This window comes from Phanerochaete carnosa (assembly GCF_000300595.1).
Source record: "Phanerochaete carnosa HHB-10118-sp unplaced genomic scaffold PHACAscaffold_6, whole genome shotgun sequence".
In the NCBI taxonomy this organism is placed as follows: Eukaryota; Fungi; Basidiomycota; class Agaricomycetes; order Polyporales; family Phanerochaetaceae; genus Phanerochaete; species Phanerochaete carnosa.
Window position 1 is genome coordinate 1,345,047 of NW_006767633.1, and position 23,147 is coordinate 1,368,193.

Below are 23,147 nucleotides of genomic sequence, written 5' to 3' on the forward strand. Positions count from 1 at the left end.
AGGGTTCAACAAACGCCGCTCGCCGCTTACCCACAGTCGTTATGTAACTTACACATCAGTTCCGTGCTTCAACAGTTCCATGCTTCAAACCCTGAGACGTGAGATAGACGACGACAAATGTAGACAGCTCGTTGGCCACTATCGCAATCTGCTATAGCGGAAAATTTGCCAAGAATTGCGACGTTTGGCCTCTACTAGACGTGATAATATGGGTATGGAATTGGAGCATCTAATACGGTTACGTGGATGGTGGTTATATATCCCATTAGCACTAAGAGGCCAGAGCAGCGGTGCAGAGCGATGAATGAGCACAGCATCGAAAACAGATCCCGAATCTGTAGCTGGATGAACCCCCTCCCACTAACTCTACCAGCCGACATCCCCGCCGTCGTATGGCTCCACGGAGAGCGCACGCTCTCCCTTGACCTTGCTTATACGATAGCGGCGCAGCTCGTACCGCTCATACGATGCTGCAGCTAGCCGCATCGCAGAGATGTGATGTGGGCCTGAATGCGCGGCAATAGCATGTGCGCGAGACTGCCAGATGCACGTCGCCAGGTTGAGTCCTGTCTTGGGATGGGGAATGCCGTACCAATAGAGGATGAGCTAATCCCTTAGGTCAGCCACACATGGCTTGCGTAAACACGAAACGTGGGCTTACACCTCCGTTCCGCACGGCCTCTTCGTGAGCCTGTTTGTCAGCCTCATACAATGCTGGTAGGCGCATGTAAGCTGAGAGTGTCGTGGGCGACAACGCGGACGATGTTACATACGTCCACCATCGCTGCCCTCTTTCCGCTTGCTGCGGAATGAAACCGCGTACCATTCACGCTCGGCATTTTCCGGAAGCTCGAGCTCGCTCCAGTTGAATGCTTCCTCGTAAGGCGTCTCCGCGTACTCGTCTGTTACTGGATGGAACTTGTGCAAAGCCTTATGCAGCGACAGACTGACAGAGTCAATATCTGGGAGGTGTGTCTCAGTGGACAACGGCTTGAATCTTCCAGAGGGCTCGTGGTAATGCGAATAGCCCTCGGGAAGCTTTGAGAGCAGTGGCGGGAGGTATAAGATGGGGTGTGGCGGAGCCGCAAGACCCATTTCGTCAAAGTCAGGGAGCCGGTGGGGATCATGCTCGTTGTGAGCATCGGGCTGCAGCACATCTTGAGGCGTTGTTGAGATGGGTGCCTGGATCTGCCGACGCCGGGACATTGCCAAATCGCTGGGGGCAAGGGCCCCAGGCTTTGCGTGCAGCTCCGGTGGGGCCAATCGCGATGCAACTGCAGCAGCCATTGCACGAGACAAGTACAATGCAGGCAGATGTCTCTGGGTGGGTGTCGTGTGCTGTGTGAGCTGCTGCAGTGAAGAATGGAACGAGCACCAGGCTTTATATAGGTGCCGATAAGTCGCTGCCTTGGAACGGAAAAAAGCTATTAGGTTTTCGGGGAATAAACGAAGGTTACGACACGTCAACAAGCCTCCCAGAGTCGCCATCGGGCCTATGCTCGCAATCTCGGACCAAAACGACGGACTCGAGGACAGATCGCGCAAAATTGCGCCAACCAGCACGCGATCGATCGGGAGCAACAGCGCTGTAAAACAGCGCTTTTCGCAAACATAGCGAGGTTAGTGAGTGTGCTGAAGTATCTTGTGGATGTGCGAAAACTTCTACCTAGACGAAACATCGGCTCGCGTCAGCGAAAGCGTCCCTGCTTTGTCAAGTAGCATACGGTCACGCGACAGTAACCGAATACCGCACGGTGAGTGGATTCATGGAAAGCATACATTATGTAAGCAGCGGGTCGTTTTTTGTTGGAAGCTGAATTGTCCCAACGATGGGTTTGAGCCGCAGAGGCGGTGATTGGTGTGGTCGGCGACTCGGAAGGGAGCAGCAGCCTTCCGTCGCACGTATTGGAGCACGTGACACACTCCCAGTTCGAACACAGGCGTCTCATGCGCCGGACTAACTGCGTCAGGATTGGCCACTTGATTTGACTCGTGTAAATGGAATTGCGGAACATTGTCTACACATAGAGATATTGAACATAACAAATACGCCACTAAGCCAATTGGAATCTACAGTGATCAAAGCAGCAGGCCTAGGCGTATTGTCCAAGCGTCCAGGTACGGCAATCCTTCCCTCCGTGCCAGGACTATGCATATATATTATAAGTGGTATTTAGTTCATTGATAGCTCGATCGACCGTGCTAGGACGACACCCCTGTGGACGAGACAGCTTGGAGGACAAAAGAAAGAAGAAAAACAGACCGATTTCACGCTGCGATTAATGTTGAGATCACGATTTCAAGCATTACCTTGCCGAGATAGTTTTTTTATAATCAAAAGAATCATAGTGCGTGAGCCAGCCAGACGAGACCTAATATTACCGTACTGTTGGTGAGGCACCCCATTCGCTGAATTCATCATCGGCGTATCCTTCTCGTGAAGTCCGAGCGGACGACGTCCGAATCCCTCGTACACCAAAGCACGATAGCGGTTCCTGAGCTTTATAGCAACGATTAAAGATCCGGACAACTGACATTCTTCGGAGGGATTACTGCGTGGACACTGTACTAAGTGTGATACCGCTCCACTGTGCAGTTGCATTCCTAATTCCTACGCCGACCGTAGCCTCTGCGTCGCCTGTCAAATCCTGCTGCATGCTGATATCTCCCGCCTCCAAGTCTGAGTCCGCGGTATCCTTGCTCATGTCAATTTCCTCAATGCAGGGCGACTCAAAGATTTCTCCGCTCCGGAGCATGGTGAGCGTTTTCACGAAGACTGCAGCCCAAACGATTAATACCACGAGCGAGTAAATTGCTCCCCAGACGCGCATGGAGTTGATGTCGAGCTCGCGGTACAATTGAATGGTCACGTTGGCGTATACACCCTGAAGAATACAGTGAACCTGCACTCTTATGATGCTAAATGCAAACTTACATTAGGGAAAACCATTCCCCAGATGGGAAGCTTGAACGGGAATAAACCCTGACGCAACACCTCTTGTACTGCGAGAAAAGCGTAGAGCAGCCACATTGTAGCCAGAGACCACAGAATGAAGGCGATGACGACACAAATGACGTTGATGATGTCGCCGGTGGTGCTGCTCGTCAGGACCTGCGATTTATTCTGCAGAGGCAGGACACTCCGGAAGCCTTGTCCGAGTAGCAGGATACTGTATCCTCCCTGTGCCATGGGTCCAAGAGGGACGAAAGTGCTGATGACACTTCCCCCCTGTGGTATGCCGTAGAGGATGAGTCGCAGGAGGTACGCGGTGAGGATCATCATGGCAAGCGCAAGGCCGACCGAAACCATGAAGACCGAGAGGGTAAGCGTGATGAGTGCGTAGTATTGGGAGTATTGAACAAGTGCTGAAGCAAGGATGCCCCCGGTTGAGGATGCGACAATAAGCGTTACGACGGGCAGAACCCAGATGGCAGTCATCCGGCTGAGGGCATGATCTTGACGCGTCTTCCTAAAGGAACGAATCAAACACCATACGAAAAGAATAGAAAGGGCGTCATCTTACATAACATGGATGATGGCGAATGCACAAATGAACGAGAGTACAACGTCTGCCCACCAGAACGCCCAAACGGTGTACAAGAAACCCTTGCCGCCGAGCCCGTACTGCTGGTTTATTTCGCCAACGGCGATGTTGATAAGTGTGGTGGCGCCCATTGGGTAGCCTCCGACGTAAAGACTTTGGACGGGGTGCCGTATCATGATGCCCCAGATGTCGGGAAAGAGTATGTACCGCGCGATCGTGAGCGCAGTGAAGATCATGAACAGCGAGAGGTTGAGGAAGAAAAATATGAGTGTAAAAATTTTGAACGTCGCGGAATCATTGAGATATGGATAATTGTGCCACAGGATGGAAACAGACCCGGTACCTGGCGAACCAAAGTAGTAAGCAACTATTCGCTCTTTACGTCGCATCTTCTGAAAAAAGGGTTTGAAGCGGTGTCGCGGCCCTCACTCACCCATAATAACAGTAAACCATGCTGGTGTGAAGTGTCTGTCAAAGGGCATTGGTCAGCCATAGACTTTTTGAACCTCTTATTCGCATCCCATGTTGAGATGACGCACCGAACACAGTCTCTGAGAGTTTTAGGCGGCCCGAATTCAACACACGGCTTGCGCGGCTGGTCCAAGGCTGGTTTCTCCATTTACATGAAGCGAGGAACTTTCGGGCACTCCACCGTCCCTGTTGTCTCAGAGAGCAGAAGGAGAAGGAGAGGCCTTAAGGCTTGATGTGCGTGACGACACCGGCAGGAGCACGCGAACATGGCGCCGCACGCTAGCTCCGAAGCGCTCCCTCTTTACTTAGGTTCGACGGCGTGTATACCTCGCGTGATTCTTGTCTGCATCACAAGTTCAGGCTCATATCTGTCTGAAAATCTCGAGTCAATGTACATTCACACGTTCTTGCCTCTGGAGCTGCTAACAGGTATGGTCTCACTCCGAACAACACACGGGGTACGCGACTTAATTTCAAGGTGCACTCCAGGACTCGATAGTATCATTCGACACCTGGGATAGCGACGGCGGTTCGGGATCTTTTACGCTTTCTCTGCTCGGTGTGCGAGGTAGTACGGCTATTGGCGGAATAGAGATGGAACGTTGCGCTCTATTCTTGCGCGGAGTCGTTTGAACTGCCCCGCCAGTGGCCGCTCTTGTTGGAGTCCTCGGCAAAGAAAACTCAAGAATCTGAAATAACATGAATAGCCCAGATTCTTATTCAGCACCTGACTCACCTCGTGCTCCTCGTCTAAGGCATCTTCAGTAGTGGATGATGCGCGCACGTTTGCACGAGAATATTCGTCTGCGCTCTCGGCTCCCTTACTTGAAGTACGTAAGGGGGAGATATAGATACCCGGAGCCGGCGCAAAAGCCGGACGTTCAATACGCGGGTCTTTCAGAACACATTCAGATCTGGCTGTTGGGGCAGAAGCATAGGCATGTGAGCGGTCTTCTGCGGCCTTTGGGCGCTCAGGTACTTCATGAACGGCAGGCGAGCCAGGTACCAGATCGACTGCGTTGTCAACGTTACCATCCTGTATGCAGTCTTCCGCCAAGGAGTCTTCATCCGTCGTCGCTATCGAAGCTGCCTTTCTTTCAAAGTTGCTGAGCAGGGGATAGTCCGAGCCTGACGCGTTGATTTGCTCGACATGATATTGGTCTTCGTGGTCTCCGTGGTCGGCGAGAGTAGTCAACGGAGTACCGCGATCAAACCTTTTCCAGCGAAAGTCTAGTTCCTCGTAGTCCAGACGGAGCTCATAGTCTTCAGGACCCAGGGGGTCAGAGCCGATAGGGTCTTCAGCTGGAGAGTCGAAGTATATTCGAGCAGCAGGTCCAGGAGTTGAGAAAGGATGCCGAGGAACGCTGCTGTTCTGGGCTGCACTGTGGCGAGTCTGCAGCAGATTCTGAGTTCTAGATGGCGGAGAAGACAAAGGTTCGGGGTCAGATGGAGGAAGGCTCAAGTCCGACAGTGCGCCAGGCCGTGAATATACAGCAGCGGAGATGTTTGAGCGTTGGTGTTGTACAATGCCGGAGGCGGATGGCGAGGATGAACGCGTGTGAGAAGCCGCAAGGACACTCTTCGGAGCAAATATATTCTGCGGGGCCGGTGTAGGGGCAAGCGGACCAGGGATCGAAAAGGGCAAGGGTATATTTTCGTGGGTCGGCAGTGCCAGATCTAAGACAGGCGATAAAGGCTCTCTGATTGGAGATGAAAGAGAAGTAGCAGAGAGACCGCGAGGTCGAGCGAGAGGGCCGGGTTCGGAGAAGGGCAGCGGGTATGCGGCGGGCCCGCCGACCTCCTCAATCAAGGGCCGGTAGAAAGCAGCAGACTGAGGGTGCACTGGTGGTGCAGAAATGAGGTCATAGCTTGTGGTCCCTTCTCTAGAGACATGGAGATTATGATCCATGGGAAGCGAAGCAGGTGAGCGAGCGGATGGGCGAGCAAGAGAGTGAGCAGGCGAGCAAAAGCGTCCAGACCATCCAGCGTCCCCAAATCCGGGAAGATATGCATCTTCAGCATCCAATTCAGGGGATTTGGAAACATTAGGAACGAGGAACGAAACGGGGAACGAAACTTGTTCCTCGGGGGCAGGTAGCTGGGGCTGCGCAGTAGGTGGACGAAAGACGAAAATATCGTCGTCTGCGGCAACATGACCTGAAGGCGAATGCACAGAATGTCCAGGTAGTGAGCCATCGTCTTCGTGTTGCGTAGAAGCAGTTTGACGAGGTATATGCGCTTCCGATGAAGCAGGTATGAGGTCGCGCAGGGGGTGATTAGACTGCAAAGTAGCGACTGTGTTTGAGAGCCACATTGGTACGTCTTCCACATCTTCTGCGTGGTTTGACCTGAAGAAATGAAGTTCTGGATCCTCGAGAGTGTCATACTTTGGTTTGCCCTTCATTTTGGCGACAGAAAACTCAGGGCCAAGCCGCCCGCACTCGAGCTCGCTATATGCATTCATTGGGGTCTTCGGGGTTTCCCAACCAGTGAGCGATGACGAGCCACTTGTAGAAGATCCCCTTCTTCGACGCTTAGGTTCGCGTTCTGAGTTAGGGGCGTGGATAACGTTGACAGTGTGAATCATGCGATCGAAGCGCGAGTTGAGATTCTCGGGCTTGCGACGCTTATTTGGAGCTTTCTCTCGAGAAAACAGGGCTGTAAAGTATTTCAACGCGTTAACATGCTGAGGCGTTGCGTTACACATTACTTTGAGATATTCTTTGCGAAGGTCCAGCGGGTGCGATGAGCACGACGCGTCATACAATAAGTGAAAACTCACCTCCTATCGCCAATGCCATGCACTCCAAAAGCTTCAGACACTAAATTTCTGGTCTCATCTGCAAGCCTTGATGGCATTTCACAAACGATTGAGAGCGTGTGCGCTTTGAAGACGAAGAGACCTCTGTTGCTGGAGGGCGGGAGGTCAAGGTGAGACGCCCTGGCGCTCCGAGGTCGTACCCGGACCCGATCTGGCGACTTTGTGGCGTCGTCGGCCCACTAATCCAAACGAGGGAAAATCTCGACGCCGGAGGCGGATATGCGTACGAATACAATTATCTGTTTATACAGAACGGACAATAATATTACGAGGGAATGTCTGTATGCAGGAGACGAATAGCGGGATTTTTTTAGCGCCGATGATGGAGGTTCAATGATGAAACTCCAGTTCTGCGACGCCCGTATATCGTATGCCAGCCGGTTGATAACCATTCTGGGCGGAGAATATGACAGAATCGCGTAAATTTGGGCTGTATAAATGCGTATCCGGGTAGGTCGTAGGGTCATCCGGGTTCTACAGCAGAGCACAATCAGATCTCACAGGAACAGCTTGGCACTTTGCGTACTCACATATAACATTCCTGCAGATGTAGCAGAATACGGTGAGGCAATGATGCTGTTTGAAAAGTGCTTATCCGGGGAGTCTGGTGTGTATGGTGTTGTTACCAAGGGCGCAGGGGTTCGGAATGCGGCAGACGGCGGTCGTCTTTGCGCTTTTCGGCGTCGCAACCATAGGGCGAGCGCAAGTACGGCAAGCACAACACAGGCGACACCTCCGACAACCCCGCCGACAATTGGTCCAACGTGATTCTTCTTTGTCGAGGACCTTGGGACAGTGGCGTCGATCGTAGACGGGGTAGGAATAACAGCGCTCGAAGACGAAGCTGAGGTTGAGGTTGAGGACGGCACACTAGAGGACGGCATCGTGGATGCTATTGAGGCGATGAATTCCGTGTTATTATTTGCTTTGAAGGCTTCAGCGTCGGTAGCATTCCACGAGCCCAGCGCAACATCCATGTATGCCCATGCAGGAGTGGCAGTTCCAACAGGGATCGTAAGGGGAAATCTGTGGATGATAGTCAAGGGCCGTGCGCAGGTAGGCCACCAAGATTACTCACTGTTCAACGAATGACCTCGTACAATTCGTGTTCCATGTTGTCCAGCTAAAAAAAAGGTTAGACAACAGAAAGATGAGTGAGGATGCTACGCACGGAACGGAATCGTCTCCCTGACACAAAGCACATGCCGAGATTATGGAATAAGTTACGGTGTTGCAGGAGCAGTCATTTGCGGCGGTTTGGGTCAGAACATAATGAGAACCAGTATCCAAGGGCGCGATATATGCATCTAAGTCACCGCAAATTAGGGACGAATCATCCGACTAGAACCCCAATAAGGAGATCAATGTACCTGTGGGATCTGCCTGGCATGCAGAATCAAGATAAGCTGCTATCTGGCATGGGCTCTGGTTCCTGGAGTTGAATGTCTGAGGAACACTCAGCACAGGACACGGGAGGCTGTACTGGAGTGACTTACCCATTCAAACCCCGCCAGGCATTGTGCACCTGATATTTGCGCACACGCGCTCTGCACCAACGCGAGGACAAGGACGATGACCCCGAAGGGGAGGCAATCCATGACGACTGACTGCAGACCAAGAGCGATGTGGGCCCGGGAGAGGGAGGGCCAGAAGCCGTATGTAGGATGTCTTTAATGCCATCAGCGTGCCATCAGCTTCAAGGGCGAGGCTGTGACATGGCAAGGTGCAGAACGCCCAGGGCGCAGATTGCCGCACGGGCTTGGCAGCTTTGTTCAAGCGATGTGCGACCACGGACGAGCTCGGATGAGCCGCTTGTCCCTCTGGTGGACATTTGCCACCAGCCTGCCAGGCTGCTATGCTACCGCGCGGAGATATGTCGGCCCGTGCGTTGAGGTGGCGACCACTTTCATGGCTGCTGCAGTTATCACAGCAGCTACTCGCATATCGCTTTGAAGCTCCACAGGCATCCTCGTTGCAAGTCACGGAGGGGGAAGCCAAACGATCCCCGACGCTTCCCGAAGTCCGTATTCGGAAGGGCGCATCATTCTTACGTAGCTGTTCTCGTCATGCCCTGCTGTTTCCGCCGGCTACGCCGTGCGAGTCCATCAAAGTTCACCGCCTGGTGCCACGCGGCACGCGCCAATTCCCGACCCCGACGGGTCGCGTCAGCGAGCGCCGACGCGTTACTTAGTCAGGACGCGGAGCCGCCGTTGTCAATATAAAGCCATGACTCCAACGACGCTTCTACATGCTCAGGTCGTCTTTCTTCTCCACGGCCACTTTGCGCGCAGCGGCAGCCTCTAGGATGCCTGTCACTCGTTCGGCTTCGCGCATCGCGGCACAAGCGATCCATGACCTGCGCATCGCGGAGACTCCGGAGGCAACGCGGACCGACGCGCCTGCGGAGGAGACCAAGACGTCAAAGCGCAAGGCGCCGTCCAAAGCGAGCAGCAGGAAGAAGGCTCGTGCAGCGGACAAAGATGCCGACGAAGCTGTTCCCCAGCCTCCTGCGCCGAAACCGCCCGCGAAGCATGTCCAACCCGTCGCGGCCAGCGGCGGAGCCGAGGAGCTTGTCCCCGCTGAGCTCACCTTCTCGTTTGAGGTGGCAAAAAGCCATCTAATTGGCGTCGACCCGCGCTTTGAGGACATATTCAGTCGTTTGAAGTGCCGGCCGTTTGAGCACTTAGAGAGAGTAGACCCTTTCAGGTACGTTCGGTGCCAACACTGTCATGACTTGAAAGTCTGATCCCTCCTGCCACAAGAACCTTGACCCATTCAATTTTGTAAGTGATGAATTAATATCTTGTGACTTTGAAGCCAAGATTGACGCTTCACGTTCTGCGCCCAGAGGCCAACAGATCTCTTGGCTCGCAGCACGGTCCATAACGCACAAGTTCATACGGTTATTCGATCCTTCGTTGCCCGAGAAACCTACCGACCATCATGGGTAAGCGGTACATCCTGCATCTTTGTGATCCTAGTGCTTATGCGCTTATGTCTCATCGACTACAGGCCTGATACGTTCTTCCCGACCGCTCATCAAGTCATACAGATGGACATTCCCACTCTACGGACGGCCGGTCTCAGTCAACGTAAGGCCGAGTACAGTGCGTTAACCCATCTTGACAGCATTGCCGTATTTTCTGACCGGGTGTCGCAGTTCTTGACCTGGCGGCGCGATTCGCAGACGGACGTCTGTCTACGGAAAAGCTGCTCGAAGCCGAGGACGAAGAGCTTTACGAACTACTCACCGCTGTCCGCGGCATCGGAAGAGTGAGGATTAGTCGTTACTATCGCAACCGCGTGACTAACCATGCGTAGTGGACGGTCGATATGTTTGCCATCTTCTCTTTGAGGAGGCCGGATATTCTGCCAGTTGGTATGAGCACGCCATCCTGTCCTATTACATCTCCTGATAGTTGTGCCTCAGGCGACCTTGGCGTTCAGCGTGGTATCCTTCGCTGGTTCCTTTCTCTCCACTCGCCGGACTATAATCTGACCATCTCACCAAAGAAGCTTCCTCGCCCCGACGAGGATCCTTCAGCCGACTCCCAGAGTGCAGACCCAGATGTTCTTCCAAGCCTTGCTGAAACAAGCCAAGCTGTTCCGGATGCATCTTCCGCACCTCCGGCACCAGCAACGCCCGAGGAGTTGATCCCAAAGGCGCCGACGAAGAAGAGGAAGACGAAGGCCGCTGCGAAGGACAGCGACAGCGACAACGACAACATGCTGCCGACGCCCTTCACGCCCTCGATCAAGAAGACATTGAACGCTGTTCCGTCCACGATGGACATCCCGCCCTTGCCGAAGGGCCTGACCGTGAGTCAGCTCAAAACGCGGCTTGAGAAGAAGACGAAGATCAAGGGTGCCTTCATCACGCCGCAGGAGATGGAAGAATTGACAGCACAATGGCGGCCATTCCGCAGCCTAGCTGTGTATTATATGTGGGCGTTGGCGGAGGAGTCGAAGTAGGAGCCGCAGATATACCGCTCTGGTTAAGTGACTACCTGGCTGGATGTTTGCGAGCTTCATGAACGAACTTCATGATCTCTCAACTTCAATCAAACCCGAAATTACATTGTGCTGTCTGTGTACTAGACTCTGACGGCACCTCATGAACTCGTCCTTGTACAGGTGCAGATGACAGACCTCAAGAGCTTACGAATGACGTTCAACGTGTGTCATAAGGCGACGAATTATACAGAACAGTAGGATATCGTGTCTTCTCGGTCGCAGGAACGCTACCAGACGGGCGTCATAACAAGTCATAAATCAAAGCTCATCGTGCTTCTCCAGCCACAACGGCCAGCCCACGTCTAGTATGCGGCCGATGTTCCTCCTCCACGCCCTCCAAATTTGTATCTGTGTGTTCCGGTCCGACGCGTTCGTCCACCGAAGCAGTTGCAGCAGAGGATATCGAAAATGACGTCGAAGATCGTAACGATGATCTAGAAATGTGCGCGTGAGCGTACATCCACGATGAACACTAGCGGCAGGGACGTACTGTTACGATGACGGAGACAATGATCATTAAGACACTCGCAATCGCAGAGATGATTGCGTTGATGGCACCGCCAATTGCAGAGAAGATAGCTCCCTGGAGAACACGTTGGTTAGCATCTTCATTTGTATGTACGCATCGATATCACACACCATGGTGCAAGTATGTGATTTGGAGTCGTAAAAGTCGTAAAGAGGTGGTGTATGTGGGTATGCAGGGGCGTCGTTGACGGATCTGGGGAAACACGTTGCAGCGGAAGCTTGTGGTTATATAGGGCGCCGTCGGGCCCGTCTCCCACGGTTTTCTCGTGATGTCAGCGTAGGTTACCGAGATGGTGCCACCTGCACGAAACACAATTCCTCAGACCGCCTGTGACATCATGTCCATTCATATTGTTGGAGTAGCGCGGGCGGACCTCCCGGGTCGACTTTACCCCGCCCGTGACAAGTCCCGCCTCGCGTTACAAGAGCAGCCGCTGATACACCGCTGTGTAGTGCCGGGCGAGACAGTGAGCGGAAAGCAAAGTGAGACTGGCCGATACGTACGAGGCGACGAGAGGTGCTACGATGATCAAAGTTACAGCTGTACAGGCCTGAACGGCCGTGTCTCGGCGATTGCCCAAAGCTTGCCCAAAGCCCTACGACCTGAGCACCAAAGAGCGGAGCTGTGAGCCCACGTTCGCTCAGACGAAAATGATAGCGCCTACTACCAGACCCCATCCCCCGAAAATTTGCTATCACGCTATGTGAGCCCCCTCAGCATCATATGTGCTATGACGGCACTCACCAGCCACGGTTTCAATATTGGTCGGATCATCATCTTACAGACAGGCAGGAATGGAATCAAGCAAACCCAAGTGCATTGGAACCCGTTGGACGGGCCAGCCTGCGCATACGTAGTACGTACACCAATGCTACGGCTAAACAGTGCATCCCACGAACGCTGTGGATGCTGCTTATGAGGCTTTCTTCCCCCGGTGTCCGATTCCACGAATTTTCGGCATCGGGAATGCCCTGTGTTGAGTGATTGGATAGCCTGGATACCAAGGCTTGTCACCTATGACGCACCGTTCTTAATGAACCCTTGGAGTCACGGCTGCCTGATGCGGCGGGCGGTGAGCCAGCTTCAGTGGACGGTTCGAGAAGTAGGTTGCCTTCACACGACCTGGTCTCCGTGCCGCAGATAGTGCTGGGCAGAGCGGTCAGCGCGACAAGGCCAATACAAAGGCCCAGAACCAAGCGCATCTGCAGCAACCGGAAATGAGTGACTTCGCAGTCTATTAAATAATCTGCTGGGAACACACCTCGGGATTCCGATTGATCCTGGGAGGATTGAGGGGCAGGACATAATGTACTCTGCAGTTATATAGAGGCTGTAGCTCCTGCGAAGGTTATTCGGCCAGAACAACCGAGTCAACGTACGCACCTACTCCTCCCCGACTTCCACCGGTTGCTGTCTTCACGGGGTCCGATATCAGGCCGCTCTTGCACCTGGCTGCAAAATAGCATCAGCGTTCAAACGCTCACTGCCGACAAACACAACACATGTGCACGAGACGCGGCACTACTTACGAAGAGACCCTAGTTTCTTCGTAGGTAGTCGTCATTCGGAGAAAACATATCAAGGGTCCTGCTTCCTTGCAGAGCATGCCAAACTAAGCTGGTACGAGAGGAAGCCTGATTGTCAGAAGGAACAGGGAAAGCATCAATTGTATCCGGTCATCGTCTGAGCTTATGAGCTTGGTTTACATGTTCTCGCTAACTGAAACGCTAGTACCTCGCGCTTGAGCCGGCGCCGCAGACGCAAAGATAGTCGAGCGTAGTATTAAGTCAAGAGATTCAGTGTAAGTCTTGCCTGTTAGAGGTGCCTCTAAGCAGATAGCGAGGCTTTTAGCGCTGCCGGCATAGCGCATGAATCCGCACCAGAAGTCCCGATAAGGCGTGGCGCTTGCCATCCCGGGATTCTTCCCGACAGTTCGCGCAACTTCTCTTCGTTGCCTCTGCTAGGTTGATCTGGCCAAGCTTGAGCTTGATAGAGAGAGCGTGGCCGAGCTCGCCGATCGCAACCATCTCTGCTTCGCTGCCACTCCTGACGCGACCCACAGCCTACCACTGGAATGCCTTTATTACTCCGTATGCACATGGCGCAAGCTTAGGCTCAAGCTCAAGCTCACGCCCATGTCGAACATGCTCTTCATGCTGATCATTATACACTGATTGTGAGCCTAGTATAAGGCTATGCTTGACTCCATAGTCTTCGCCCTGGAGCAATTCAGCGGGATGCACGGCCATGGCGGACAGAAGGAATGGTAAAGGCCGATAGAAGCGCAAGACCGTTGCCCAGTGGCCTCGTAACCTCTGGAAAAGTAAACTTACCCGAGTTTGACTGTGATATTTGATATGTTCTCAGCACTGTTCCCGGTTATGCGGGATCGTTACTCACGGTGGTGCCTCCTTATGTCTTGGACGCCCCACACATCGCTGTCAATGTAGGTACCTAGGGCGTGCAGCTGAGTCCGCACCGCACGGTACTCCGAGCGGAAGCGAAACTCCGAGCGGAAGCGAAACTCTGAGCGTAGTCACAGGAGCACCTACGGATGCGGGTATATTTTGCGATGCTGACCCACGAAGGGCATGTTCTTGCGAGCTTGATATCCGCCTCTGAGTACCTGGTATGCGTCATTGCGAGATACAGAAGGTGTGAATTCGAAGGTGTGCCACGTTTGCTCTCAGAGTGTTCCCCGAGGATTTAAGGACTCGGATCTCTGTTAGCGAAACACAAACCAAACCGCACTGAAGACACCCTGCAGAACGCACAGTCAGTACAAGTTCTCTCAAGAAGCGTCCTTGATTGACCTACCGTCACAGATGAACTTCATTGCCGTCCTCGTTCTTGCCCTTCTTCCCTCCGCTTCAGGAGTCGACCTACTGTCAAGCGCGTCGTTACCGCTTACTGAGACCATCACCGTTCCTGACCACATTCCATGCTGCGAGGATCTGCCCGCCTTGACATCGCTCGGGCTTCTGTCTCAGTCAGTGATCAGGAGATACAAGATGAGGTGCGTGGTCAAACAAGAAGATCAAGAGATAGGCATGTCTAACTCGGGTGACCATCAAGACTGTCGCAGGATGGACCACGTCTATTCTGTGTCGTTGAGAATGCTTGGCCCTGGAAGATTCTGGGGTTCGAGTCGAAGAGACGACGGTGTTGCATTGTTGACTGGTGTTGAATAGACCACTGAGCGGGCGACAGCTTAGAGTGGGACAGACGGGGTGCCAAACCTTACGTTTCTTATATCATCAAAGAATGACAATATTGCTCCGATTCCAAATATCTGACCTTGCACCGTTTAACATGGTACGAAACGCGTTTGACACTAGCGATTTTAGTCAAGATAGTGAACAAATCAGACCTACCGCCCCAGGTCCCAGTGTCTGAATCTCATCAGGCACTATGCACGTCGGCATTAAACGATAGTTTTGTCCGAGTCCTAAATACAAGTCTGGTTTCACGAAGTACTGGCCCAGAAAACGCCGGTAACTACTTGCGGTACCTGAAAGACGATCAGGAATCCTTACGTTCACACGTCGGAGAACGATGGATACTCACCAGAGGACGCTCTTCCGGTTTTTCCTCATCTTACGCTGAAGTTGGAGCATACCATACAGCAGCGCCTCTGCGGTGGGTGGACAACCAGGAACGTAAATATCGACGGGAACAATGCGGTCACATCCGCGAACGACCGAGTACGAGTAATGATAGTATCCACCACCGTTCGCACACGACCCCATGGAGATGACCCAGCGGGGCTCGGGCATCTGGTCGTAGACAGTGCGGAGGGCGGGAGCCATCTTGTTCGTGAGGGTACCCGCGACAATCATGATATCGGACTGCCGTGGACTGGCACGGAAGACGACGCCGAGACGGTCCTGGTCGTAACGAGCGGCGGCCATGTGCATCATCTCCACCGCACAGCACGCAAGACCTGAGGAGCGAATGTGAGACCACTCATGAGCTTGTACTTGGATATGTACGCTACACACCAAAGGTCATCGGCCACATGGAACCCTGCCTTGCCCAGTTCGCGATCTTGTCCATCGTCGAGAGAACATACTCTGTATTGCGAAAGAAATGAATGAGTGGGGAGAAAAAGTCCTAAATATCTGACACGTACCAGCCTTGTTCTGTGGCGTCTCGAGGCTCAGCTGATTCGAATTTAGCTTGGCAATATGTGTGATAGGTTCGGTGGAGGATGTGGTCGAGGAAGTGGGTATCTCCGCATTCGCTTGCTTGGAATTGTGTATTGAGCGAGCTGCTACAAATGTTGCTTGCACCCTCAACACTCGTCTTCCACACGCCTCAAGCTTGAAAGCTTACCCGCTACCCCCACCTGGGGTCGGAAAGCTGCACGTCGTGCAGTAGAAGAGACTGCGAGGAATTAACGAGAGTCGCGCAACAAATCGAGGAGAAGCGCACTAGTATTTCTAAAGACAGCGAGCGACATGATAGTGGAAGTGAAAGGCAGGGAGTCGTTGACTTTGCTCAACGACGAGCAGGTCCAGTTCAAAGCCGGGAGCTCTCATTGGGTGCATCCGGGCACGACCGGCGCAAGGTCGCGCCGCCCGGCCGGGTCGGTCTGGTGCGAGCGTGGGAAGCTGCCCCGCACCCGACGTGCCAGTACTAATTTCCGCCAAAGTGCCGTAAGTCCTGTGCTCGCTCGAGCTCAGGCTCTCTTTCCTCCTTGTCGCCTTTGAGATTTACAAAGGCCGCTCTGCGGCTCTCAGGAATATATTAGCGATTTATCGTCTCCAGGACGCCGAGACAAGGCGGTCCGGAGGTTGCCGGAATTTGAACAGCAGCAATATACGGGCGGGCCTGACCGTTCAAGGACACAGCAACCATTCTCCGTCGAGAGCTGCTCTTGCTCTTGCCGTCGTCTTCCTCACTTCGTTTCTCTCGTTCGTGTCGGTCGCTGTCTTCCTCGTCGGCCTCCGCACGTCCTCCCACGAGGTCCATCGTCTCATTTCAACACCACGAGGCCCGCTTCTCTCTGACGACAACGACCCTGTCTGATTCCCTGGGATTTCTTTCAGTTTACTTCCGCATACCACGTTCTCTCTCATTTCCCAGCTCTTTGAGGACCCGTATTCGCAATCCGGGGACCTTCTCTAGCAGTCGCTATCGTAATCTCTGACGTCTGTTCACGAGATGGCTGCTGCACTCCCGTTGCCCCCTGATAACATTTCATCCATGGGCTTGGATTCTTACTCTCGCCGCCTCTCTGTTGCCGACGTCGAGTTTCAGGACACACGCTACCCCACCGTCTCCTCATCCTCTTCCAAGCACCGTCCGAGCTCGTCCTTCTCTCAACGTCGGCCTGAGACTACCAGGACGGATGCATCACGCGCCAGCTGGATCGACTTCGAAGCACCCACGGGCATTACGCTAACCGGCTTTGACCAAGCGTGGGTAGCGGACAAGCTCACAGAGGATCCAAGCCATCAGCTGCAGAACAAATATCAGAGACAACAAGACGCCGACCAATACCAGGCGGTAGGGAGCCGTCTGCCTGACGGCGCTGGCGTTCACAGAAGCTCTCCCTCCGGCAGCCCCTACCTCCCGTCAGACGAGCCACGCCTCTCCTTGAACAACGATCCAGGTGCCCGAGAACGGGTATTTGCCACGTTCGAAGGACCGTCTCCTTCACAGAATCCGGACATGGGACAGCGAATCTCCGGCCTAGATCAGTACCGGGGCGGTCAATACGTCTCCTCGAGCCCTAAGCACCCCTCGCTGCCTCCGCCTGCAGGCGTGGGTGCGAACGTTGTTGGCGCCGCTCCACCCATCGTCCCTATGTCTGCCGGTCCATCATACAGCTCTGCGGCCATGGCTATCCCCATATCTCCCAAGCACAGAGCGTTTGCGCAACAGCCCACCTACATCACACCTTCCTCGCCCCCAAACCCCATCAACCCGGTCTACGCTCAACGACAAGTTCCGCCGAAGGAGGAGGTATGTGTCGAGTGCGCTATGCGCGACGAAGATATGGTCGACGTCGACGTTACGAGTTCGGGCGTCTGGAGGCGGGATAGTGATGTGGATTACGAAGAGTTGTTGCGGAGAGAGCTGGCAGAGGAGGCTACTGGCAATCCGCATCCAGAAAACTCGTTGAGGCCACGGGCGAGAGGCATGAAACTCACGGAAGAGAACCTGAAGCTGTGGATTAGCATCGTACGTTGCCACTGTGATTACCTACGTGAAAGTCGTCTGACATTTGTCTCAAGAATCCCAAGGAGCCGTCATCCCGCCAACAGACACTTGATCAGTACGTCAAGTCACAAAGGGCGCTCCTCGAGGCGGAGGCCCTGGCACACGCCCGCGCCATGCGAGAGTCTCGCCATCTAGATGATAAGATGCGTGACGCCTACTCTCAGCTACGTCGTTCTGCATATGAGCTCGGTAGCGCTGCTCAGCCAACGGACGACTCGGGCGGGATCCGTATCAAAGCTCCTCGTACTGTCTCAACTCCGAATGCCCTCCTGACCCACGGCCGGGAAGCTACGCTTCTAGAGAATGGCATGATTGTAGAACATGTTGACGTTCGGAAGGAAGAACGGGAGGAACGTGAGCGTCGCAAAAGGGAAGAGAGACGGGAACGAAGCCGTGTCAGAAAGACCTCGAAAGCCTCGCGTGCGGATGCTACGTCGGTGTACTCTCTGCAGACCCCTCTACCCACCGACAGTGGCTTCTTCTCGGGGGTCAGGAACGACTCGCGGTACTCGCAGTCATTATCGCAGAGACCGAGCAGTATCATGACTGGTGGCGACCTGCCGCTGACTCTGCTGCGGGCACAGTCGCAAGCCTCATTTTCCGACATGCAAAGCAATGGTTCAGCGACATCTCCTAGGCGCTCGAGATTCTTCGGTCTCAGGAATCTCAGTCCGTCAGGCTGGCGGAGTCAAGAGAGTTTTGCGCTGTCTGGTAGCATGATGGATATGCAGTACGTCTCACTCCACGGACCTCGTTCTCAGATTCTCACCATTTGTTAGCGTTGCCCTACAACGGGAGGCGCAATTTGCGCCGCAGTACCCCAGCCCAGACGCCGTGAACATCGTGAGCAATGCTCCAACGTCGCGTCAGGGCGAGTCATGGCCGCGCATTGACACAAAGCCGGAGGCGCCCGAGCCTGCTCGATCGCGGCGGCCCAATAAGAGGACTCGGGGACTTAAAAAGATCTGGAGACTTGTCACCGGATCTTCGAGCAAAAGTGACACTCAACACAATCTCCGGACGCACTCGCGTTCATTGGATAGAACAGACGATGATACCCCCCTGGCTCCACCACCGCCCCTATCATATCTTGTCTCGCAAGGCGGGTCAGCTCGACGACACAGCTCGACGACTTCGCTGCCATCTACTGTCTCGCCGAACACGTTGTCGCCGTATGCTGCGTCACCTCCCACCGCTCCGTCCAGCCTGCAGCCGTCGCCAACTTCGTCCAGACGATCTGCTGATAAGGATCGTGGCGACCTTCGAAACGGGGCCGATCAGGAAGACAGCAACCTTGACGCTTCTATGCCGGACTCGGAGTTGCGTGGTCGCAACACCCACAGCTCATGGACGTTGTCCAGTACGACCGGGCCTACCACGCCTCCCATGCCGTCGTCGCCGGGACCAATGTCGGCTGCCCTGCGCCGAGACAAGAGCTTGCCTCCTCTGCCTGGAGAGTCCAGTGTCGAGTTCCCCGGCCATCCCATGCCCGAGAGTCGCCCCCAGACAATGTTTATCTACGATCCACGGTCTGGCCACCCTGGGCTCTCGCCTCCTCAAGCTCCCTTTCGCACTGCGGAAACAAGGAGGCAGTCTTTCGGCGGCGTTGGCTCAAAGCCTTCTTCCCAGAGTCTTCCGATCAAAAATGCCCTGGCGAGAGGGCAGCTCAACGTTCCTCCGTTCCTTGCAGAGGAGAAATATGGAGAGTTTGGTGCGTCGCGCCTGTCCTTTGGTCAATGGCCATGTGCAGAGGCCAGCCAGGGTTCGCTATCTGCTGCCACCGACAACAAGCCCAAGAAGCGTAAGAGCAGATTTGGCTTGGCGACGTTGTTCGGGAAGAAATCGAACGACACCAAGGACGCTGTTGCCGATCCGCTTGATCTCTCTGGCTTCCGCACGTCGCCTTCCAGGGATTCTCGCGATCCAAATGTCGTTGCCGGTAGCGGCTACGCCAGCCCTATCTCTGCGAGCAGCCATGCCCCGCGTATGTCTGTCATGTCCCGCAAGAATATTGAGGAACTCGTCGACCAGGAACCTGACTTCATCGCCTATCGATATCCATCGAACGACCAACGTCTCGATCTCCTCCGGTGATACCCACGCCTCATGGACCCTCCTGGTGGTTCGACTCAACGCTCGTTCATTCGCGATCCTGCTCTCCAACGCATCCTGCACGCAATATCATATTTCAGTCCACGTCTGTTCTTCCATAGTTCACTGCTCCTGCATCATTCTCATGTTCTATATTTTGCATTATCGCATCTCGTCCTGCCTTCCTCGCTCGGCCTCAATTCCGGATCTTATCGCGTCCTTCCATGTCATTCATTCGTAAGCGGACCCTATTCACAATTTCTCGGCTAATCCCTCCCATTGGTTTCGTCATTGTATATCCCTACGCATTGCGGTTAACCACCGGGATCGCCTATAATACTAGATCTTACGGCCATTGAGTTGTCCAATGGGATCTAACGCTACTTTTGTATCACCGGAGCAAACATCTGAAAGAACATGCCGGACAGGTTGCTGACTGTATGAGCCGTACGTGACCGGTGACTACTCGAACCTCGACCCAAAAACTATCTTGCCCAACACGTATCGCGAGCACGCCTCCGCAGCACATCTCCGAGTAGGCGGACAGCTTCCGTGTGTTATATGAACAGGGATCTGTGCCGCAGGTCTTCAGACGCTGCGGACTGAGTTCTCGACTGCAGCCCTGCTACTTCTTTCGACGGCTTTATTATCTGCTCCGCCATTATGCGCATAGCGAGCGCAAGAGTGACATTTGATCGGACTGTATAATGCATTAGTGGTATAATTCCAGGGAGTACCGGTACCATAGGTGCGGCTGCTCACAATCTGCGGGACAATCATGTCCTGAGATCACCGACTACTACTGGACCGGTTCTCGGCGGAGGAGTGATGGTAAATCTTCCACAAAATAAAGCCTGCAGAAAATGTTCAGATGGATGCCTGTGGCAGGAGATACGAGCCCGGCTGCGGCGCTATAATATGACAGACAGCGGCGGAATGACTTTGCGCGGAGGGAGTTTTCTGAGTCTGATCCGAACCAACTCGCCCCCGGATTTCTGTTTCACGATGCTTTTTCCACCGCCTCTGCTCTCACTTAGGTACCTGAAAACACACGAGATATGTGAAAGGTATCAATAGACATAAAGCTGTCAGGTCTCGGAAGGGATGACGAAGGTCGCAACTCCCCGAAGACTTTTCGATTTTATGCACTGTGAGATAATCTACTGTATCCTGGAGCGATCCAAGTATAATATATACTAGTACAGTACTATTCTCTAGCATCACATCCGTTTAGCATCGTCTATGCCGTGTCTGGATATCCTACATTGATTAAATCTGTATACTCCGAGAGTGTATCGAGACGCGTATGCATACAGATACAATAGCATGGAGTGTTTGTCACGAGACCCGTATAGCGAGAAAAACGCCGTCAAGGCTCAAATGCGCTATAATTTGACTCGAGAATTTCAATGGTCACCAGGGTGTACGAATCCTCAGTCTGCTTTGATGCGCTTGGCCGCTGCATCCACGACAAGGACTGCCAGTGTACAGACACCAGCCATAAGCGGCGAAAAGAAATACTGGGTAGACCATCAGCTTTCGCGCACAGCACGTTCAGCTCAAAGAGGAGCGTACCGATATTGTGAGGTATCCAGAGACTGGGCCGATGTCGACTTGAACGAGCTCTGCGATATTGGCGAGGAGCATCGCGGATGGACCAGCAGGAATAAGCACCAGCAAGAACCTATGGTAGCATCACTTCGTACAATGCCAACAAAAGACAAACCAAGTGATGACTCACCACACTAGCTTATCGTTGGTGTACCAACCGCGACCAGCAGTGAGGAACACAAATAGAAGGCTAGTGCCGGGCATGATGATGAAGCGCGTTAAAAGTGAGTATATGGTTTCAGCGATGCCAGGGTTGGCATTTGGTACTAGGGCGAGCTCCGAACCGACAATGAACATTTGCAGAGATACGCTGTGATGAAAGTACGTGTCAGTTTCTCCGGTATGAGAAGGTAGACAGAGGGCACGTACAAGAGTTCTCCGAGATTGTCAGCTGCTTGGGTTATAGAGCTGTGGAGCGGACTGTCCTCGTCGTAGAATGCTTTGTGAAGAGGCGGAGTTAGCTAAAAACACAGAGCGTCAGCCTCATAACGCGAACGGATCACGCCTCGGGGACATACCCCAATGAACAGAGCAACAATCGCGCCAAGCAATGGGGGGCTCATCATCTTCCACGTCTTCTTAATAGGCTTCTCGAGGAAGTTGAGGAATTTAGGCCAGTGAATGTCAGGCTGGTCAGCGATTAGCTCCATAGCATGCGAATAACTCTCGCCGCGGGTGCCGTAATCCCTGCCGTCCTGGTCATTCAACAACCCCACGCGCTCGCCATCCTGCACGATCGGGTTGATGTTCCCAGCGTGAACACTAGGAGAGGCCGGTGTCAGCCTGGACTCCCCATGTTCGACATCTCCGCTTGTGCTTCCGCTTTTCCCTTCCGCCTTGCGGTCCTGCTTCATGAGCCATGGTGCGATTTGAAAAGTGAAGGTCTGCTGGACGACGACGTTGAGAAGAATGAGGGATTGTGCACGCTTGAGCAGCTTGCTCGAATCTTCGTCGCCGTTGGAGAACTGGTCGAGCACTCCGGTGGTGCTGAGGGCTTTGAGAAGAAGAAGGGGTAATGCGCTGCTGTTCGGACGTCCGCAAGCGACGATGACCCATGAGCGCGTCTTGAAGAGCTTTTGGCCAAGCCAACCAATGAGGTGCGCAATTACCGTACTCGCGAAGCCCCAAACAGGGAGGATCCATAGCGTCTTTATCTTCGAGGCGGTGAGCTCGGGACCCATTTCGGCGATGATGAGCATTGGGAGAAAAAGCGTCGAACACAGGCTGGACACTTTGTGGACCGTTTCGCGATCAACTACGCCTTTACGAGCGACGACATAGCCTGCAAAGAGAGTGAGAAGTACGGAAACGGCGCCTTCAAGCGCGCCAAAGAAGGTCGCACTGAAGGACGAGCCTGATTCATCTGACATCGTGGTGAGCCGTCGAGAGCGTGCAGAGTGATGAGAGTGAGAATTTCAAGTTGAGAAATCGTGAGGAACATCTCTCTATTTATGAGATACCGCCCTCAATGACGAGCTGAGGAGCGTAGTTGAAGATGTGAGACCTGTGACGTCCTGCAGGCAGAGCGCGTGACGTCATAGCACGTGATCGCACCTTGCACATGATCCCATTGCGACCAATCGCACAGCACAGGATTAAGATGACAGCAAGATTTAGAAGATATCAGACGCACAACAGAATCAGCATATGTCCTCATAATCATCGCCGACACCCAGATACTTTCGGATTTCGTCAGCATCCACTCCATACTGTCTAGTGAAATACGAGAGAAGCATGCCATAGTTATCTGAAAAGACCGGGCACGTTCAGCAAGCAAGGAACGACACGCTACGACCGGGAGAACTCTACCTGTCCAGCGTACAGCAGCCTCTTTTGC

At 53.6% G+C, this 23,147-nt stretch overlaps 9 protein-coding genes across 9 annotated transcripts; 3 read left to right on the forward strand and 6 right to left on the reverse strand.

The window, feature by feature from the left end:
• Nucleotides 1-202: 202 nt before the first annotated feature.
• On the reverse strand, nt 203-1,751 carry PHACADRAFT_258014 (uncharacterized protein). The gene is made up of 3 exons (XM_007396907.1): nt 774-1,751; nt 662-714; nt 203-606 (listed from the first exon to the last, which is right to left on the reverse strand). Exons 1-3 carry the CDS (start codon nt 1,285-1,287, stop codon nt 367-369), a joined length of 807 nt encoding a protein of 268 aa, XP_007396969.1. The 5' UTR covers nt 1,288-1,751; the 3' UTR covers nt 203-366.
• A 773-nt stretch (nt 1,752-2,524) lies between these two features.
• Nucleotides 2,525-4,027, reverse strand: PHACADRAFT_174783 (uncharacterized protein; the record flags this gene model as incomplete). The annotated part of the gene is made up of 4 exons (XM_007396908.1): nt 2,525-2,885; nt 2,936-3,470; nt 3,525-3,888; nt 3,979-4,027. The coding sequence occupies 4 exons, from the start codon at nt 4,025-4,027 to the stop codon at nt 2,550-2,552; spliced, it is 1,284 nt and encodes a 427-aa protein (XP_007396970.1). The 3' UTR covers nt 2,525-2,549.
• Nucleotides 4,028-4,062: 35 nt separating this feature from the next.
• Nucleotides 4,063-6,730, reverse strand: PHACADRAFT_185231 (uncharacterized protein). Its single transcript, XM_007396909.1, has 2 exons — nt 4,753-6,730; nt 4,063-4,705 (listed from the first exon to the last, which is right to left on the reverse strand). The coding sequence occupies exons 1-2, from the start codon at nt 6,721-6,723 to the stop codon at nt 4,490-4,492; spliced, it is 2,187 nt and encodes a 728-aa protein (XP_007396971.1). The 5' UTR covers nt 6,724-6,730; the 3' UTR covers nt 4,063-4,489.
• Nucleotides 6,731-7,037: 307 nt separating this feature from the next.
• On the reverse strand, nt 7,038-8,550 carry PHACADRAFT_210091 (uncharacterized protein). The gene is made up of 6 exons (XM_007396910.1): nt 8,334-8,550; nt 8,208-8,283; nt 8,009-8,144; nt 7,916-7,960; nt 7,368-7,863; nt 7,038-7,311 (listed from the first exon to the last, which is right to left on the reverse strand). The coding sequence occupies exons 1-6, from the start codon at nt 8,433-8,435 to the stop codon at nt 7,168-7,170; spliced, it is 999 nt and encodes a 332-aa protein (XP_007396972.1). The 5' UTR covers nt 8,436-8,550; the 3' UTR covers nt 7,038-7,167.
• A 372-nt stretch (nt 8,551-8,922) lies between these two features.
• Nucleotides 8,923-12,000, forward strand: PHACADRAFT_210092 (uncharacterized protein). Its single transcript, XM_007396911.1, has 7 exons — nt 8,923-9,543; nt 9,600-9,620; nt 9,686-9,784; nt 9,850-9,944; nt 9,998-10,110; nt 10,159-10,216; nt 10,268-12,000. Exons 1-7 carry the CDS (start codon nt 9,086-9,088, stop codon nt 10,807-10,809), a joined length of 1,386 nt encoding a protein of 461 aa, XP_007396973.1. The 5' UTR covers nt 8,923-9,085; the 3' UTR covers nt 10,810-12,000.
• Nucleotides 12,001-14,193: 2,193 nt separating this feature from the next.
• Nucleotides 14,194-14,742, forward strand: PHACADRAFT_258018 (uncharacterized protein). Its single transcript, XM_007396912.1, has one exon. The coding sequence runs from the start codon at nt 14,206-14,208 to the stop codon at nt 14,569-14,571; it is 366 nt and encodes a 121-aa protein (XP_007396974.1). The 5' UTR covers nt 14,194-14,205; the 3' UTR covers nt 14,572-14,742.
• Nucleotides 14,743-14,803: 61 nt separating this feature from the next.
• On the reverse strand, nt 14,804-15,888 carry PHACADRAFT_258020 (uncharacterized protein). Its single transcript, XM_007396913.1, has 6 exons — nt 15,815-15,888; nt 15,716-15,766; nt 15,513-15,653; nt 15,382-15,453; nt 14,948-15,323; nt 14,804-14,891 (listed from the first exon to the last, which is right to left on the reverse strand). Exons 1-6 carry the CDS (start codon nt 15,840-15,842, stop codon nt 14,879-14,881), a joined length of 681 nt encoding a protein of 226 aa, XP_007396975.1. The 5' UTR covers nt 15,843-15,888; the 3' UTR covers nt 14,804-14,878.
• A 1,541-nt stretch (nt 15,889-17,429) lies between these two features.
• On the forward strand, nt 17,430-20,065 carry PHACADRAFT_258021 (uncharacterized protein). The gene is made up of 3 exons (XM_007396914.1): nt 17,430-17,569; nt 17,623-18,338; nt 18,388-20,065. The coding sequence occupies exons 1-3, from the start codon at nt 17,528-17,530 to the stop codon at nt 19,700-19,702; spliced, it is 2,073 nt and encodes a 690-aa protein (XP_007396976.1). The 5' UTR covers nt 17,430-17,527; the 3' UTR covers nt 19,703-20,065.
• A 750-nt stretch (nt 20,066-20,815) lies between these two features.
• Nucleotides 20,816-23,055, reverse strand: PHACADRAFT_123204 (uncharacterized protein). The gene is made up of 5 exons (XM_007396915.1): nt 21,829-23,055; nt 21,680-21,771; nt 21,441-21,620; nt 21,275-21,383; nt 20,816-21,219 (listed from the first exon to the last, which is right to left on the reverse strand). The coding sequence occupies exons 1-5, from the start codon at nt 22,678-22,680 to the stop codon at nt 21,133-21,135; spliced, it is 1,320 nt and encodes a 439-aa protein (XP_007396977.1). The 5' UTR covers nt 22,681-23,055; the 3' UTR covers nt 20,816-21,132.
• Between the last annotated feature and the right edge of the window lie 92 nt (nt 23,056-23,147).

Bases quoted from the DNA above. Each gene is read 5' to 3' on its own strand.
- PHACADRAFT_258014 (XM_007396907.1), bottom strand. From the start codon at position 1,287: ATGGCTGCTGCAGTTGCATCGCGATTGGCCCCACCGGAGCTGCACGCA. The intron at 715-773 runs GTATGTAACATC...TGCGCCTACCAG, and splicing joins AGAGGGCAGCGATGGTGGAC to CATTGTATGAGGCTGACAAA. The intron at 607-661 runs GTAAGCCCACGT...CTAAGGGATTAG, and splicing joins AGGCCGTGCGGAACGGAGGT to CTCATCCTCTATTGGTACGG.
- PHACADRAFT_185231 (XM_007396909.1), bottom strand. From the start codon at position 6,723: ATGTGTAACGCAACGCCTCAGCATGTTAACGCGTTGAAATACTTTACA. The intron at 4,706-4,752 runs GTGAGTCAGGTG...ATGTTATTTCAG, and splicing joins CCTTAGACGAGGAGCACGAG to ATTCTTGAGTTTTCTTTGCC.
- PHACADRAFT_210091 (XM_007396910.1), bottom strand. From the start codon at position 8,435: ATGGATTGCCTCCCCTTCGGGGTCATCGTCCTTGTCCTCGCGTTGGTG. The intron at 7,961-8,008 runs GTGCGTAGCATC...CCTTTTTTTTAG, and splicing joins CAGGGAGACGATTCCGTTCC to CTGGACAACATGGAACACGA. The intron at 7,312-7,367 runs GTGAGTACGCAA...GCTCTGCTGTAG, and splicing joins CATCTGCAGGAATGTTATAT to AACCCGGATGACCCTACGAC.
- PHACADRAFT_210092 (XM_007396911.1), top strand. From the start codon at position 9,086: ATGCTCAGGTCGTCTTTCTTCTCCACGGCCACTTTGCGCGCAGCGGCA. The intron at 9,544-9,599 runs GTACGTTCGGTG...TCCTGCCACAAG, and splicing joins GAGAGAGTAGACCCTTTCAG to AACCTTGACCCATTCAATTT. The intron at 10,217-10,267 runs GTATGAGCACGC...GTTGTGCCTCAG, and splicing joins GCCGGATATTCTGCCAGTTG to GCGACCTTGGCGTTCAGCGT.
- PHACADRAFT_258018 (XM_007396912.1), top strand. From the start codon at position 14,206: ATGAACTTCATTGCCGTCCTCGTTCTTGCCCTTCTTCCCTCCGCTTCA.
- PHACADRAFT_258020 (XM_007396913.1), bottom strand. From the start codon at position 15,842: ATGTCGCTCGCTGTCTTTAGAAATACTA. The intron at 15,454-15,512 runs GTACGTGTCAGA...TTCGCAATACAG, and splicing joins GACGCCACAGAACAAGGCTG to AGTATGTTCTCTCGACGATG. The intron at 15,324-15,381 runs GTGTGTAGCGTA...TTCGCTCCTCAG, and splicing joins CATGTGGCCGATGACCTTTG to GTCTTGCGTGCTGTGCGGTG.
- PHACADRAFT_258021 (XM_007396914.1), top strand. From the start codon at position 17,528: ATGAAACTCACGGAAGAGAACCTGAAGCTGTGGATTAGCATC. The intron at 17,570-17,622 runs GTACGTTGCCAC...ATTTGTCTCAAG, and splicing joins TGAAGCTGTGGATTAGCATC to AATCCCAAGGAGCCGTCATC. The intron at 18,339-18,387 runs GTACGTCTCACT...ACCATTTGTTAG, and splicing joins GGTAGCATGATGGATATGCA to CGTTGCCCTACAACGGGAGG.
- PHACADRAFT_123204 (XM_007396915.1), bottom strand. From the start codon at position 22,680: ATGTCAGATGAATCAGGCTCGTCCTTCAGTGCGACCTTCTTTGGCGCG. The intron at 21,384-21,440 runs GTGAGTCATCAC...ATGCTACCATAG, and splicing joins ACCAACGATAAGCTAGTGTG to GTTCTTGCTGGTGCTTATTC. The intron at 21,220-21,274 runs GTACGCTCCTCT...TGGTCTACCCAG, and splicing joins CTGGATACCTCACAATATCG to TATTTCTTTTCGCCGCTTAT.